This window comes from Magnolia sinica, chromosome 4 (genome assembly GCF_029962835.1).
Source record: "Magnolia sinica isolate HGM2019 chromosome 4, MsV1, whole genome shotgun sequence".
Lineage (NCBI taxonomy): Eukaryota > Viridiplantae > Streptophyta > Magnoliopsida > Magnoliales > Magnoliaceae > Magnolia > Magnolia sinica.
Window position 1 is genome coordinate 16,511,436 of NC_080576.1, and position 15,314 is coordinate 16,526,749.

At 38.9% G+C, this 15,314-nt stretch overlaps 1 protein-coding gene across 1 annotated transcript; it reads left to right on the forward strand.

Annotated features, from left to right (window-relative positions):
• Window positions 1-989: 989 nt before the first annotated feature.
• On the forward strand, window positions 990-15,314 carry LOC131242597 (probable beta-1,4-xylosyltransferase IRX10). Its single transcript, XM_058241338.1, has 8 exons — window positions 990-1,519; window positions 7,164-7,310; window positions 7,447-7,511; window positions 11,054-11,123; window positions 11,910-12,128; window positions 14,280-14,423; window positions 14,523-14,658; window positions 14,926-15,314. Exons 1-8 carry the CDS (start codon window positions 1,151-1,153, stop codon window positions 15,153-15,155), a joined length of 1,380 nt encoding a protein of 459 aa, XP_058097321.1. The 5' UTR covers window positions 990-1,150; the 3' UTR covers window positions 15,156-15,314.

Consider the following 15,314-nt stretch of genomic DNA (forward strand, 5'->3'; position numbering starts at 1 on the left):
AAGTATGAAGACTATACCCTCCCTGCCCTTATAAAAGTTCCTGTGGGCAGTTTGACTTTCTAAATTGCATCAGGAATCCAAAGTAAATGAGTAATAATTATTCACATTTCCAAGGTGATGTTTACCACTGTTTCACTTGTAGCAGTCTCATTTCACAAATGTTACATTTGTGAGGTACACCATGATATATGTGCCTTATTAACAATGTTCATTCTTTTAGCTGGCTCATTTTAGGGCATAGGTCAAAAAATGAGGCAGATACAAAGCTCAAGTGGACCATTCCGTATCAAACAATGGGAATTGAGCTCCTACCATTGAAAGCTTTTTTGAGCCTTATGAGTTTTGGATCAAGCTGATAATTCCATTTTTATTTTTTATTTTTTTATAACTCTTTGTTCTCATGAAAAACTTGGATGACAAATAAACATCAATGTGGACCCTAAGGAGAAGATAGCCTTGAATGGTTAACATCTTTACAATCATTATTTTTTAAGGAATGGCTCACTTGACCGTGGTATTTGCCTTGTTTTTGGATTCGTCCCCTAAAATGTACTGTTAAAAAGGTTGGATGGTGCGGATAAGTCACATACATCACAATAATGGAGCCCACAAGTTTAAATTAATAACATGGTTTAGTGAACCAATTTTCTAGATATAATTCCTCTATGATTTCAAACCAGTAAAGGTAGCCATAATTACTTTTTTATTTGTATTTACTAATAAATTAAAAATCAAACACTCCCTTAACTTTTATCAATGATGTTCATTTGCCATCCAATCTATGAAGGTATATGGGAATAAAAAGCACAAACATCAGCTCGATTTAAACATTTTTATGTAATCGTTACTATTTTTCGCGGCCAGATGAGATTTGGATATACTGCATTTTTCGGGTCATCCCTTAAAAAATAGCTGGCAAAACGGATTGACGGCGTGGATACGAAACAGGCACATCAAGGTTGATACACGGAAAAGACCCGACGGATCCGAATCCGCGCCCGATTTCTCTTCCATCGGCGGTTTTTCACCGGCCTTTCATCTTCAGTCTCACTTCCCCTTCTCCCTCCCTGCAAACACGAGGAAGCCTTTTCTTCCCACATTCCCGGCATTTCCCCAAGCGGGACTCAAATCTCTTGTACTCCCGCAATCCATGGGAAGCATAAACAAGAACAGAGTCGGCTTCCCCTCCCACCATCACTCTCCCTCCATTGTCTGCACAAGGACCCATCAGATCGGAGCCCTAGCTCTCGTCATCACCACATTCTTCCTCACCAGGCTCCTCGATCACCATCGTTCATTCACTTCCCCCTCTTTCAACAACCGTTACGGCGACCAACCCCATTCCGTCGATGTCGGCAGTGGTGGGTTCCCATGGCCCGATCGAGGCTACGGATCTCACCTTTCCCTCAAGATCTACGTCTACGAAGAGAAAGAGGTCGACGGGTTGAATGAATTGATGCGTGGGAGAGATGGGAAGATCTCGGCCGATTCGTGTTTGAAAGGGCAGTGGGGAACGCAGGTGAGCTGGAATTGAGATTGGTTACGGGTATTTATAAGGTCTTTCTTTCTTTCTTTCTTTCTTTTTTATATGACATTTTTTTTATTTCTGAGAAATTTCACGATCCCAGGCTCGAGGATACGTTTTGTATCCATAGGGTTCGAGCTTCACTAGTGAGGCCCAGATTATGCTGATCTCAACCGTTGCTACGATGGGCCCACACTGGATGGACCATTTGAAATGTTGTTGTGAATCGTAATTGGGCCCCATGCTGTTTTTGCGACCCTTCTCGTCTCGTGTCTTTAGGCTTGCTTAGGTGTTAGCTTGCATATTAGGGTAGTTTTTAGTTAGTTAATATTAATAGGGATCTAAAATCTCCTGGTAGCCTTATTGGATCATAAATCTGTTGTTTTACCTAAAGTTTTCCCATTCCATTTTCCATGTATGTGAACGTGATTGTGTGAATTGTTAGAAATTCCAGATTATAATTAAGATGAGAAAGATGTTGCTCATAGAATTCAAGCTGGGTGGAAGAAGTGGAGATGTGCCTTTGGAGTTTTATGCGATGATCACTTACCAGTCAAATTGAAGGCGGAAATTTATTGGATTGCTATGAGACCTGCATTGCTTTATGGGATGGATTGTTGGACGGTTACAGAACACTATGCTCATAGGAAGAGTGTAGCTGAAAATGAGGATGAGATGGATGAGTGGCAAGACGAGGAATGATAAAATTGGAAATAAATGCATTTGAGGGTACTTGGGACTTGGGAGTATCACCAATAGGTAACAAGATGAGGGAAAGTAGTCGAGTGATTTGGCCATGTGCAATGGAGTCCCAAGGATTGTACCCGTTGGAAGGAGTGAGTGAGTGCAGGTTGAAGGCTCTAAAAGGGCGAGGGAAAGGCTCAAAAGGACGTGGATGGAGGTAGTAAGAAAAGACTTGAGGACCTTTGCTTTGATTGAGGATTTGGTTTGTGATAGAGTGGAATGGTGGAATAGGATTCACATAACTCACCCAAATTAGTTGGGATAAGGTTTAGATGATGACGATGAATTGAGATGAGAAGCAAGGTAGCTTCAAGTGGTGTTGTGGAGTTGCTTTTATTATGACAGTATTTGCCCTACTATGGATGCAATCTAATTTTATAATTAGGATTACTGGCAATCTGCCCCTATGGTACTATGAAGTGTATATCTTTATTGTCAATATTTGGCAAGCAGTGTTGGGCAATCGACTTTGAATTCCTCTAGCGATGAATCAGATTAGAAAACAAGTTGACTGTTATTTGTTTCTATAGTGACAGAATAACAACATAAGGCAATTGACTCCAAATACTTCTAAAGATGAACCAAAGTTGAAACGGGTTGATTGTTATCTGTTTCTACAATGACAAAATAGTAGCATGGAAAACCATGATATTATGCTGCAAATCAAAAGTAAAATGAGAAAATTAGAAAATGAATTTTGCGAAGAGGAAGTGGTTGTTGGAATATGCAAACCTTCATCCTAAGCCCGGTATATATTGAGGTTTAGGTAATTGTTTGGGCGGATCATGCATGTGTTCTGAATAGGCACTTGAATGTTCTAGGCACTCTTCTAGTCTTGATCATTACCTTGATTGTTTGACCAACGGTCAAGTCTTCATGCAATGTTACCCACTCCCCTAGTCTCTACGACCACCACTTCATCCAATGGTCAACTTAGTCAATCGTTCACCGATGTGCTACATTATTAGGTCAGTCAACCAGTCAAACCACTTGATGGGTCAAATCCATGGTTCGTAACATGTCTTGACATAGGTCTACTGTTTATTTAGGAAAAGTTTAATGCTTCTCAAGCTTCTTGCTACAATGTGGACATGCAAAGTGCAAAGATTGTTAAAGGCATCCAAGCTACTCTACAATCCATTGATCATGCACCATGCCACATGTGCGCAACTATAAGTGCTGGGCAGCGTTTCACTCCATCCTTGTAGAGATTTGAACTTTGGTTATTTGGGGGGGGGGGGGGGGAGACCTTTTGTTTGAAAGTGCTTTTTCAAAATATAAAAGCCAACTTTTTAAAATAGACAAATTTTGGAGGAAAAATGATGTTTTTGTTTGTTAAAAAAATATATTTTACAATTTTGAAAATATACTGTTAATTTTGATAGGTAACCTCTATAGTTTGCATTTCGAAAATATCCAATAATAGTTAACTTGAAAAAGAAGGCATAAGATGGATGAATCCATCATAATTGGGTCTATTATTGCTAAATTAACATTGAGTTGGAAAGAACACCGTAAGAGCCTTAAGCATAAAAAAGAGTGTTTATAGATGATCTTGCTCAAAACTTCAAATTGAAGAAGAGTATAGGCTCTAAGAAAATAAGGAAGAGCATAGTCAAATCACCTCCAAGGCTCATACTGTGGAAGGTTATGCTGAACAAGCCCAATTCAACAACAATTGGTTCAAGAGCTCCAACAAAGGCAAATGTAGAGAGCACCCTACTTCAATCGCAAGAAACTCGTTCATTTCAAGTGGGATTGCTAACTTCTTAAGAAGAAGAAAGCTCAAGGCAAAACCAAGCCCAATAACTAGAAAGGATCTAAAGCACACATGACAGAAGAAGCCATGGTTGATGTGATCTCCGAAGCATATGTGGTGGAGATGACAAAGACCAGTGGACTAACACTGGGGCACCGGGCACATATTGAACAACAATAGTCTATTCAAGAACAAGAAGACTATCGATAATGAAAATGAACTCTAGATGGGGAATTCATCAATTGTGAAGATTGTAGGAAAAGGGAAGGCAAATGTCAAACTGACTTCTTGGAAGTCTCCCAGCCTTAATGATGTATTTCATGTACAAAAAATTTGGAGAAATCTTGTATTAGGCAATTTTGGTTTTAAGTTGGCTTTCGAGTTGGACAAGTTTGTACTAACCAAGGGTGGCATATTTTTAGGCAAGGAAAACACAATCTAGTAGAGATGTCTATAGGTTGGGTTCGGTCGGGTCCTGGAGCACCCATACCCTGCTTGATTGCGTTGAGTCAGGTATGGGTCTTGTTCTTTAGTACATGGACCTGGATCTAACCGGGGCTTTGGGTACTTGTTGAGTACTCATTAGGTCTTTGGACCTTGGTTTCGAATTAGGACGGGGGTCAAACAAGTGCGCGTACATGGTTGGGACCACCTGACAGGTAGATTAAATTGTAATGCAAGCATGAAGAATTGAAAGAAGTATGCAATGAAGATGTGGGCAACAAAACCCCAATTTACGAATCCTACGATCCATCAAGTGGGCCATATGTTAAGTTAAGCTTAGAGAGTTTTAAAAGATGGGTCTCTTTTAGAAGTTTTCTCTTATAGTTTAAAATAGAATTGTTAAACAAAAGGTTACAAAAGGAAAGTTGGTTAGATAGAGAGCTTTTCCTATTTAAAACCAAGGTTCAAGTCCTCATAAGGATGGTGCAAAGCAATGTTTGCACTAGTATACGCGCGTAAGTGTGATGCATGGTTAGTGACCGTAGAGGCTACTTCGGTTCCTTTGGCTCACTTTGACTTTCGTGTATGCATCATCGTGTGAAGCTTAAGGAACTTTAAAACCAGGGTTCAAATTCCCATGACGATGGTTTTGGGTTTGAAGCACTATATGCACTGACACACGCATGTGCACAATCGTGGTGCATAATCAGTGGGTTGTAAGGGTGCTTGGGCACGTTTTGCGCAATTTGCATGCACACATCATCCTATGGAGCTTTAAACTTTTTCCAGACCTGCATTGGACCTTGATTGAGCCATGAGTCTGACCTGTGGCTCAAGGGAATGGTTTGATTGAGTTGAAGACCTGATGATATGATGCCTCGGTGGATGGTTGACTAAGTTGATTGTTACATGATGTGGCATGCTTGAGTTGCAAGGACTATAGAGTGAAGCAGTGGTTCTATAGTCCATTCAATTGGTTCACGTGGCATGTAGACTTGATCGTTGGTTAAACAGTTAAAGCAATTGTCACAGGATTAGAAAGGTGCCTTAGTAAAGTGCATATTCAAAACAACCATAAGACCCCGCTAAACAGGCATCTAATCCCCTTTATATTCAGTCCGAGAGGAGGATTTTATGCATTCCAACAACCACTTCCCTTTGTAAAATTCATTGTCCAAATTGTTCAATTTGTTCCCAAATTTCATAATTGTATAGTTTTTCCAATCGTTATTGTCTTTGCATAAACAGATAGTTTGTTTTCTCATTCAATTTATTACTAGAAGTGTTTGAGGTTAATCAAAGAACACTGCTTGCTGAAGATTGACGACAAAGATACGAGCTTCATTGTATCCTGGAGACGGATTGTTGGTAACTCAAATTTCAAATTTGGATTTCATCCGTAGTGGGGGGAAATATCGTCTTAAGGAAAGCGACTCTGTAGCGCGACTTGAAGCCACTTTCCTTTTCATATCAATTACAGCATGCAATTTCTAACGTGAACATGTGAGATAGAGAGAGATTGATGTGTCATTTGACCAAACCCAATAACTCCTGCAATCGGGTAATAATTGAACGTCCATCTACATCCCACTCAATCGGGCCTCTTTGCTGCTTCGTAGACTCGATGACTGGGGGGAGTTGTTTTTTTTTCTTATTCAACCGAGAAGCTCCTTTGGGACTCAAACTGGGCGTAGTCTAGTGGGCTAAAGGCGCACAAAGTCATATCTAACACGATGGTTAGCAAAGGTGTTCTCCTAACAAACGAGTTTGATTTTGAAATTGTACCCACTCGGTTGGCTCTAGGCCCAAAATATCTCAATAATTAATAAATGATTCAGGTCTATAACCTCTCAAAGTTGACATGAACCTATCAACCCTAGACGTAACTTCTAAATTAGTAGGATTTGCACCGAAAATTGGCCCGACCTGAACTTGATCTAGAATCGCCCCTTCGATTATGGTAATTAAGGCAATTGACTAAAATACAAAAGCCCACCTAAAGAAAACATGTTGTTGGGCCCATTCGAAAACAAGCAAAAAAAGAAAACGAAAAGAAAAAGAAAAAGAAAAAAGGGAAGGAAGGAAGGAAACATGTTGTTAGTTCTTAACATGATGTTTATATTAAAAAGGGAACTAGAAGATCAGACCAACCAACTTTAATCCAACACATAGATAAATGGATCAGGTATGGATCCTCTTAGTCTGGACCTGACCTAATATTGACATCAGGCCCATCCTATTTGGATGTCAACATAACCCATATTCTAATGGCTCAGGTTTGGGGCTGAAACGTAAACCCAACTATTAAATGGGTCAGCCTTGGAACTCCCCATGACCCGACCAATTTGTAGCACCATGTGGGACTCACTCGATGAGGAGTTTCTTGACTTTAGGCCAAGGCCTGTTCATGGTGCCCACTGACCATCTAATAAGTGGCCTCGATCATGCCCGAATCACGATGGCATTTCTCAATATCGGAGGGTTACGATTCTTGAACCTAGGATATTCTTGGGGCATGGCCATCGAACAGTAACACCCATCAGATCAGCTATCTGGATCCCCATACAATGGCTCTCAGGCCCTCACTTTAACAGACTCAAAGTCCATGTCACATGATCTTTTTTCTTTTTCATTTTTCCTTTTGGAATTTTTGAACCTAAATGATAGATTTTCTTATCTTTTTTTGTTCAGGTTAAAATCCATCGGTTTTTACTGCAATCAAGGTTTCGGACATTGAAGAAAGAAGATGCAGATCTTTTCTTTGTTCCATCTTATGTGAAATGTGTGCGGATGATGGGGGGACTGAATGATAAGGAGATAAACCAAACATATGTAAAGGTACGAATGCTTACATATATGCATGTATGCATATAGCCAAGGTGTTCTAACCTTTTTATTTGCTTTGTGTTAGTATGACATGACTGTTAAAGAAAGTTGCTTTGGAATTTATCACATTTTCCCATTTTGCTTTTAGGTTCTGAGTCAAATGCCATATTTCCGACGATCAGGAGGCCGCGACCACATATTCATCTTCCCAAGGTACTTTGGTTTCTCGAGTCTGGATTTACGACCATGTTGGAGCTTTTATTCTTATGTGAAAATAAGTCTGCATTTTTGGATGCTCAATTTAGAATAAACGATCCAGAAGAAATGACCAAAGTCATGGTGGTATCATTTAATGTATACTAACGACCATATCCTAATTGTTTTCCATAGAATTTCAAGTTAGACTTGAAACAATTATAATTTCATTTGGAGCCTAGCCTTAAATTTAAAAAGAAAAAGAAAAAGGAGGCCAGTACTTCATTATGGATGCAGTGAGGCTAGACTCAATCGTGTCATTTTTTACTTCATTGAATTGAATTATTGCAATTCAATTTAGTTGAGCATTCAAATGTAGCCTAAATCAATAATTTGGTTGTGTTTTTAGTTGAAACTACTTCAATGCAACTTAATCCAGCAAAACTGCATCTATTTATGCATGCACCTTGGGGATTTTGAGTATTCTGTATAAGGTCAGTGATATCTCATGTTTTAACATTCTTCTGCCAGAAATTGTATACCCCGTGTTCTAGTTACAATTGAACAAGCTGCAACATTTTCGTGTTTACTCACTAGGTTCTGTTTGAATAGAACTGTAGTGCATGCAATCATGGTAATAGTTTCACCAATTTCTGAGAGGAATTTTGAAGAAAAGGACTTTGGTTTGGGCAAGGTATTACGTAATAGTATCGGCCAGTGTATCAACCAGCACTGGCCAATATGATACACACCATATCAGTCAAAACAACCTTGTAACAACCATTTCTTTTAGAGAAAAATCTCAAAATTATTCGTATAACTATAAAAGATCTGAGGATACCAAATATGAAGGGTTGAACATATATTTGATGGTGTGACGGGCCATTCTTTGGTAAGAAAGCTGTCTGTTGGGCTGCCTCACTCAGATAATGTCAGCTTAACATGCTGAAATTGATCCTTATCGAACACAAATTAAACATGATTTGGTTGATTAGGGTCCGTTACACAAATATAATAAAAAGATGGAAAAGAAAAGAAAGAAAAGTGATGGTTTGCCCCTTCTGATATTTCCCAAAACGATCCACTTTGCTTGATTATGAGATTGAACCAGATGAATGGAGGAAAAGTACTGTGGTACCTATTTATACAAACAAAGAAGACATTCAAAGCCACACTAACTATTGTGGGCTTAAACTTATGAGCCATACTATGAAACTTTGGGACAGAGATTGGATAAAGACTAGGGTATGAGATATGTATTGGAAAATCAGTTTGGTTTTGTGCTTGGGAGGTCCATCACTGAGGCTATTTTGCTACATAAACAATTGATGGAGAAAGATAAGTAGAGGAGGAAGGATCTCCACATGATCTTTATTGACTTAAAGAAAGCATACAATAGGGTCCCTAGAGTGTTAATCCGCTGGTGTTGGGAAAGAAAGGAGTCTTAAGAGGATATATTGACATTGTTAAGGGTATATATGAGGAAGTAGTAACAAATGTGGGGACTACTAGTGGAGAGACACGCGAGTTCCTGGTTACTGTAGGCTTACAATAGGGGTCAGCATTGAGCCCATACCTTTTTGCATTGGTTATGAATGAGTTTAATGAGGCATTTGCAAGAAGAAATCCCATGGTGTATGTTGCTTGCATATGATATAGTTTTGATTGCCAAGACGACGGAGGGCGTAAATAGAAAGTTCGATTTATGGAGAGATGATTTAGAATCTAAAGGATTTAAAATTATCCGGACTAAAACAGAGTATATGGAGTGCAACTTTAGTAATAATAGGTGTTAAAATGTGGAATTAGTTAAGATTGCTGACCAAGAAGTTTCCCAAAATGATAACTTTTGACACCTTAGGCCAAGTCAATAATTCATGAGAGTGGACATATTGAAAAGGATGTTGCCCATAGAATCAACTGAAAGGGGACAAAGTGTTGGGCAGTTAAAGTACACCATTTTCATAGGATGAGTGTGTCTGAAATGAAGATGTAGGAATGCATGAGTGGCAAGACAAAGAAAGATAAAATTAGAAACGAATGCATTCGAGGGAACTTAGGAGTCTCATCAATAGGTAATAAGATGAGGAAAAGTAGACTTAGGTGGTTTGGCCATGTGCAACAAAGACCAAGAGCTGCGCCGATTAGGAGTGGGTGCAATTTGAAGGCTCTAAAAGGGCAAGGGGGAGGCCCAAAAGGACGTGAATGGAGGTAGTGAGAAAAGACTCATGACCTAAATGGCGGAACATAATTCACGTAGCCGACCCCAATAAACTGGGATAAGGCTTAGTTGATGATGATGATGATGGTTGACTCCACTTTGATTTGTAGAATCCTACACAAATTTTGTGTTTTGATCCTAAAAATAGGCCCAGTTCTAGTTCCAAATTAAAATTTAAGCTTCCTTCATGGTTGAAATGAAGTGAAAAAAAATATATGAGAGAAATTGAAAATAATAATTTCCAAAATTGGTCTTTATGGTTGTATGATTATCTCCCATAATGGCTGTATCAGGCCTATACTGGCGCCAATATGGGGCATATTGGCTGATATGACTGTTTTTTTTCATAACAGACCTATTCACCCTGGTATACTTGACATGGGTGATCTCTTTACGTATTGGCCGATACAGTTGATACGCAACTGTTTTTTGAATACCATGTGGTTGGGCCCGTAACCTTTTAACTGGAATTAACTTCAGCAAGCAAGAGGTTACCTGGTAAGGTGCAAACTGTCTGTTTTGGCGTTTGTTGTATGGTTATGCCTGTTTTAATTTTAAAATTTTAAGCAGTCCCGTTGTATCGAAAGCACTGCATTTGTTTTCATTTCATTCCTGGAAAAGAGTTGTATGCTGCTGGTAGTGTATACGTAACATTCAGTATTTGCAGTTGAGCAGATATCTGACTCTTAATTGGCAGAATTGCGTTAAAACTTTTTGTTTACTTTTTTTGGGGGGTAATTTTCTTCTTCATCATAGGCGGAAAAAGAAGAAGAAGAAGAAGAAGAAGAAGTACTTCTAGCAAGTTAGGATAGCACAAACTCTCTAGTACCATGACAACTTCCAACTGGGGATAAGTACGCTACATGTTATTTTTCACTAAAACAGTGAACTCAATTATTTTTAATTACATTTTTCTATTTGCCACTACAAGATTAATTAATGTTTTCAATGATTTTAGTGAAATAATATGTGATAGTATTAAATAGTTATCTCTGAAAGAAAAAAGTATTAAATAGTTCCATTGCCATCTTTTATCTTTATATTTAATCTTTGCCCTATTTTTTCCATAAATTTAATTAAAAATCTAGAAGCAGCATGCATCTTAAGTTAGACGCTACGTAGATTACACCTCACACTTCAAAGGGGTGAATGATACGCTGAATTATAATCACTATTTAAAAAAACATTGAAATGCTCATTAAGGCACGTATCTTCGTCATTGGGCATGACAATGATTAGAAAGGTGTTCCATTTTGCTGTTGTTATATCTCTGCATTTTATGAGCTTCTTTATAACTCTTTGCCAGTAGTCTCATGAGAAAGGATTTTTCTACTGCTAGTGGTGCTGGCGCTCACTTATTTCGGTCTTGGGCAACATACTTGAATCGATCTATAATTCTGACTCCTGAGGTACCATATGCTTCCTTTTCTTTCTTTCTTTTTCTTTCTCTTTTATCTTTATCTTTTTTTATTTTCCTCCTCTTCTTCCTTGTTTACTTTTTGTGGGAAGCAATGAGGAGCCATGTGTTTTAGTCAAGACATTACAAGTAGATGCTTGGGGAACATGATGTTTTATGTAGGTGGCAAGTTATTTATACCATTGTATTTGGCTTAATGAATTCTACCTTTGGTTTGTATCAACATAACCTTATTTTAGTTGGTTGGTTTGATTAAGGCTCCGTTTGGGTAGGGGATCCCCTAAAATTGAGATTTAAGTCTAATCTCTCATTGGCAAGCCTATACTCTCCATATTAGATTCATGTTGCTCAAATGTGGCTCTCCTCTTAATTAAAGAGTGATTGTAACAGCGTCCATTCCAAGGTTTCAACGACGTTGCCCATGATCATGTTCTTTAAGTCCATAGAAATCAATTGAAGATCTTGGCCCCTACATGGTCAAGCAAGATGCCCATCTGGCAGAAGGAAAGAGGTTACACAGGCGATTCATCCTTTTTTTTCCAATTGGTTGATGAGATGATGTGTCAAGAGGACATTATACAGGCCTACATGGAAAAGCAAACACTCGTTGCTCCCCATGGCCACCTAGGGCCTAGGCGATCCCCTTGGGTACCTAAATTTTACAATGTTGTTTACTTGCCTTGAAATATTATAGTTTCAAAATAAAGCCTTCTTTCATTTTAAGTGAAACGTCCTGTAATTGTTGCCTAAGTTAAGTGATGGTAGTCTTTTGGTGCAGGGGGATCGCACTGACAAGCGAGACACAAGTGCTTTCAATACATGGAAAGATATCATTATCCCTGGAAATGTTGATGATGGAATGACTAGATCTGATGGGGATTCCTTACAACCTTTGCCCTTGTCAAAAAGGAAGCATTTGGCGAACTTCTTAGGTCGAGCCCAGGGAAAAGTTGGTCGTCTTCAATTGGTGGAGCTTGCTAAACAGTTTCCAGATAAGGTTTGTCTCCTTCTATTACTTGAAGTTGTTTCTTTGGACATTATTATTTTCGTTATTTTTTCTTCTTCTACAAGATGACTACAATCTCTACTATATAAATGAGAGTAGCCAAGGGCAAAAATTCGCAGGCAATTATTATAATTTTTATTATTTTGAATTGGTAAAACTAATTAAAGGACATGAGATGAATTTCTAAGAAAAAGAAGGGTATTAAGGTGAAGTCTTGTATCAACCACACTAAGGGCCTGTTTGGATCGAAAATTGCTTAAGATACTTATTCCACGACTTATCTTAGTTTCTACTTATTAAGGAGATAAGTACGTTTGGGCGAATGGCCTTCACCGTAGGTTTGCTCCCTATAGGTGAGGGTTCGATTCCCCTCCTTGGCTTTACCCGATACACGTGCTTGTGGGTGATTGTGTGTATCCGCAGGGATTAGTCTCACTTCAAAAATAAGGTAGGGACACCCTGTGTTTAAAAAAAAAAAAGAAGAAGAAGATAAGTACATTTGGTAAACAACCTACTAATCAGCTTCTCCTCTCTTTCGTCTCTCCTATGCCTCTCTTCAGCAACTTATGAAAAGTAGAAAAGCTGAAAAAATTAACTGAAGTGATTAAGTACTTTTAAGTATAAAAGTTGCTTATAACTAATCATAAACCAAACTTACTTATCTGAAATAAGTTGCTTATCTACTGCTGTAAGTAGAAAAAGTAACTTATTTGGTGGTATCCAAATGGGCCCTAAATGAAGAGGTTTGCTACCATACGCCTGACGTATAGTCAGGTTATGAGTTGGAACTATATCCCATTGGATTCTCCCCCCCACCAACCTTAAAAAAAGAAAAGAAAAGAAATCCCATGTGGTGCAAACGACTTCGCATCACCACATGCAATGCACAGATTTCCTAGTTTTGTTAGAGAAACCAAAGAGAGAAATAACTGGGTCCTTACTCTTGCTCCAGTGGTAGACTCCCAGGAGTTTCAATACCTGGTCAAGGGTTCGAGTACCCATAGGTGGTGAAATTCCACTAGCGTGAGTGTGTGGGGTGTGTGTGCGTGCGTTTAAATAAATAAATAAATAAAAAGAGAGAGAAAAAACTACAAGTTTGACCTTTTATTTGATTTGGAATCCTGAACATTACTTTTGGTTGTGTTTCATGGATTTAATTATTGAATGCAACTCATGTCTTGATGAATTATCAGGTCCCCATAATCAGTACATGAATAACATACTGAGGCACTAATTCCATAAAGGCAGGGGCCTACATTTTGGGGTTCTAGATATTTAAGCTGATGGATCCACCAGTGGATGGATGCCCAAAAAATATTCCAGAAAAGAATATCCTATCCATCCATTCTTTGGCACTTATCTAGACAATTGTTGCATTTTCTTGTAACAATTTATAAGTTGGACACTGATCAAAAGGTTAGGATCTATAATTCTGACAGATCTTTTACAAGCTGCTCATCACATAAACAGTTAGGATCATGCAACCATGGGCTCCACCCGTGCAAGATTGGTGCAGACACTATGCACATCCTAATCATCAGACTTAGTAATTTTTATTTCGATAATAGCATTCTTTATGCATATTTAACCCCTGTTGTGAAGTATGATATTCTGCTGTATATTTTATTATTCCATGTAAGTTGGGCAGAAGAAAATAAACTGCAATTGGGTTGGAGAGAGGATCCAGTGCTATAATATTATCTTAGTTATGAATTATTCAATATCTTTAAACACAGTGCATGCATATATATATGAGATCTGGACCTTTATCTGTTGAGCCTCACCATGGATTGGCATACTACAAAAATACACTGGACAGATACCGGGCTACTGAGTGGAGGATTCTCAAGGATCTGAAATGGGCAGTAAGGGAAAAAAGTCCAACCAACAGACAGCATCCATTGTCAATCAATAGCTAGGATCATCTGATTAGTGTGGCTTTTGCTTCATGATGTATCCGTGGTCAGGCACAGATTTACTGTCTGGATCTCTGACATGTGTGCCACATGTACAGAGATCGAAGGTTGATCACTCAGAAATTAGTGTCTAGCAGCATTGGATGCTTTCTCAATGGGCTTTCATGCTCTTTCACAGTGTAACACAGGTTCCTTTAGAAAATGTGTATACTGATTTCATGAACAGTTGGAATCTCCAGAGTTGAAGTTCAGTGGCCCTGACAAATTGGGACGGATGGATTATTTCCAACACCTGCGAAATGCCAAGTTCTGCCTATCTCCACGCGGCGAGTCATCATGGACGCTTCGATTCTATGAATCTTTTTTTGTGGTATCTCTCCCTCTGTTTTACTTCATTATGCACATGCATGGATTGGGGCACTCTTAGACTCCTGTGATTATGCCTGAAGAAGCTGATTGTGCTGAACAGGAATGTGTCCCGGTTATCTTGTCGGACCAAGTAGAATTGCCTTTTCAGAATGTCGTCGACTACACCCAGATATCAATCAAGTGGCCCTCTACTCGTATTAGTTCTGAACTCTTGGATTATCTACAATCAATACCAGGTAACTTAGCCCACCGACAATCAGGCACTCTTTGGAAAAGGTCACAAATGCCACTTTCAATAGCAACATCACTTTGCAACATCACAACATGGAGCAGAATGGATAAAGTCTATCAAACTGGCTCCAAATGGAGACTGAAAGGTGCATTTTGGGCTGATACCCATTCTGCACACTGCAAATACATAACTTCCAAGTACTATTGCATTTCACTTTCAATTACTGCAAGCTTTTCTAGCAGATCATCTGATGCTTAGTTGTGTTTCCCAGATGAAGAGATAGAGAGGATGATAGCCAATGGCAGACAGGTAAAGTGCTTATGGGTTTATGCTCCAGAAACCGCACCCTGCTCAGCAATGCGAGGCATCATGTGGGAACTTCAGAGGAAAGTGAGACGATTCCACCAGTCAGCAGAAACGTTTTGGCTGCATAATGGGTCCATTGTAAACAGAAACTTGATTGATTTCCATGATTGGAAACCACCCATGCCGTTACCTTGATTTACTTGTGAGATCTCATCCCTGTAGGTCCATCTGATAGGACATCGCTCTTCCTCAAGAGTGATTTGATCGGTTTCTGTAGATTTTGCTGGATGAAACCCCAAAGAGCGTTGTGTCCGAAATATAGTTAATTTCTGAAACATATTCCAATGTTTTTCA